This window comes from Eurytemora carolleeae, unplaced genomic scaffold, assembly GCF_000591075.1.
Source record: "Eurytemora carolleeae unplaced genomic scaffold, Eaff_2.0 scaffold108, whole genome shotgun sequence".
Taxonomy (NCBI): Eukaryota; Metazoa; Arthropoda; class Copepoda; order Calanoida; family Temoridae; genus Eurytemora; species Eurytemora carolleeae.
Window position 1 is genome coordinate 190,661 of NW_019396160.1, and position 2,426 is coordinate 193,086.

At 36.5% G+C, this 2,426-nt stretch overlaps 1 protein-coding gene across 1 annotated transcript in view; it reads left to right on the top strand.

Moving 5' to 3' along the window:
- Window positions 1-1,877, top strand: part of LOC111696808 (actin cytoskeleton-regulatory complex protein sla1) — a 2,717-nt gene extending 840 nt beyond the window's left edge. Inside the window, exons 2-3 of the mRNA XM_023466548.1 lie at window positions 827-1,286; window positions 1,481-1,877. Of these exons, the coding sequence (XP_023322316.1) occupies window positions 842-1,286; window positions 1,481-1,650 (615 nt within the window). The 5' untranslated portion in view covers window positions 827-841 and the 3' untranslated portion in view covers window positions 1,651-1,877. The remainder of the gene's footprint in view (window positions 1-826; window positions 1,287-1,480) is intronic.
- Window positions 1,878-2,426: the final 549 nt, after the last annotated feature.

The following is a 2,426-nucleotide window of genomic DNA, read 5'->3' on the forward strand; positions in this document are numbered from 1 at the left end:
CCCCCCCCTGTATCCGCCCCTGCTTATTTAGTTACTATTGTTCTAATGAATAATTTAATATAATTGTAATTTCATTCAACCCTATAAAGGCTGGCTTCTTTAAATTTATGAAGGGTCCAGTTGGGGACGACCCGCCCTACCCCCTCCCCTTAAAAAGGCCTGGAATATGTTAAAAATAACATTTGTGTTGTTGTTGTCAAATAAAAACATGTGACAACTGATTTTATTTTTACTTATCAATGACTTTTCCGAAATGTAACTTTTATATACAGTAATAACAAGAAAACAATGAAATAGGAAGACGTCATTACATTAATACTTAAGTGTATTTGACGGTGTTACAAAGCAAATAATTTTCCAGACACTTAAATTTTTTTTTGTGAAATTGGTCTGTTTACACTGCACAATTGCTGTGTTTCATGGCTTCTGAACTTTTTAAAGTTAAAACTTTATCCTCAGAATCGTCTTACTATTCCTGAGTTTTCTGGTCATCACTGAATGTAGCTTAGCCCTATTCCTGCTGGGGGGGGCAATTAGACCCCCTCTGTAGTTTTTTTAACATAACTCAAAAAGTATTGGTCTGAGGCTGTTGAAATTTTCTGAGTTTTCCTAAATACCCAAACCCTGCACTAAGTAGTTATCACGATTCTAAACACTTTTAAATTAAAAGATATTGTTGTATTCCTTAAAATACCCTAAATTATTTGGGTCGTAAACGAATTTTTCCACAGAACAACGGGGGCTTCAATATCTTAATATCACCGGGAAGGTTTAAAATGAAATTGTTTTAAAAATGTATTTTAATATTTCATCCATATTTTTTTAGACATTCTTCTGAGTTATGAACAGCCTAGCACTGTTCCCTCTTGGAGTAATTCTGCTCTCCCTCAAAAAAGTCCTACAGGGGAGTTCTATTCTACCTCAGGGGAGTTCTGTTCTACCTCAGGGGAGTTATGTTCTACCACAGGGGAGTTCTGTTCTCCTACAGTGGAGTTCTATTCTACCTCAGGGGAGTTCTGTTCTACCTCAGGGGAGTTCTGTTCTACCTCAGGGGAGTTCTGTTCTACCACAGGGGAGTTCTGTTCTCCTACAGTGGAGTTCTATTCTACCTCAAGGGAGTTCTGTTCTACCTCAGGGGAGTTCTGTTCTCCTACAGAGGAGTTCTGTTCTACCTCAGGGGAGTTCTGTTCTCCTACAGAGGAGTTCTGATATACATCAGGGGAGTTCTGTTCTCCTACAGAGGAGTTCTGATATACCTCAGAGTAGCTCTTTTCCTCCTAAGCCAGGTATTACTAGAAATTCATTAAAACGTTTGTTAAATTGTAAAAGAATTTTTATCCTGTATTTTTACTCACAATTTCATGATTTTGGGTACAAGCTTGCATAAATATATCTTAGTATTTTTTTTCTATATTGTTTTAACAATTAAAATTTGTGCTGAATTTTGTTAATTTTAGACATTGCAATTTTTTTGTTTCAGCCAAGAACAAGAGAAAATTTGAAGAACAGGCAACAGAAGAATTGTACACCTCTAGCTTTGAAGAAATTCCAGAAAATGGATCTATTGCTGACGAAATTATCCAGCCATACAAAAAAGAAGAATTAAGATGTCTAACTACAGAAATGAAAAGTACAGCAATGTGCCAATGAGTTGCTGAAATTCTCTCTAACTCTTCAAGGATATTCAAGAAAAGTTTACAACTATGTCAGAGAAAGTTTTAACAAACAAAAATAGTGAAAAAACTTGCAGCTATATATTTCACAATGAGACTTCGCCATTTTTGCAGACTCAAAAAGTTTGAAACCAATTCTGGAATCAGGCACAAAAATACTAAGCTAATACTGTTTAAAAATGAATAACTTTCAAATTATCCATTTTGAATNTAAAGAGACGGGATTACAACTGTAGATACTGGAGTAAAGAGACGGGATTACAACTGTAGATACTGGAGTAAAGAGACGGGATTACAACTGTAGATACTGGAGTAAAGAGACGGGATTACAACTGTAGATACTGGAGTAAAGAGACGGGATTACAACTGTAGATACTGGAGTAAAGAGACGGGATTACAACTGTAGATACTGGAGTAAAGAGACGGGATTACAACTGTAGATACTGGAGTAAAGAGACGGGATTACAACTGTAGATACTGGAGTAAAGAGACGGGATTACAACTGTAGATACTGGAGTAAAGAGACGGGATTACAACTGTAGATACTGGAGTAAAGAGACGGGATTACAACTGTAGATACTGGAGTAAAGAGACGGGATTACAACTGTAGATACTGGAGTAAAGAGACGGGATTACAACTGTAGATACTGGAGTAAAGAGACGGGATTACAACTGTAGATACTGGATTAAAGAGACGGGATTACAACTGTAGATACTGGAGTAAAGAGACGGGATTACAACTGTTAATACTGG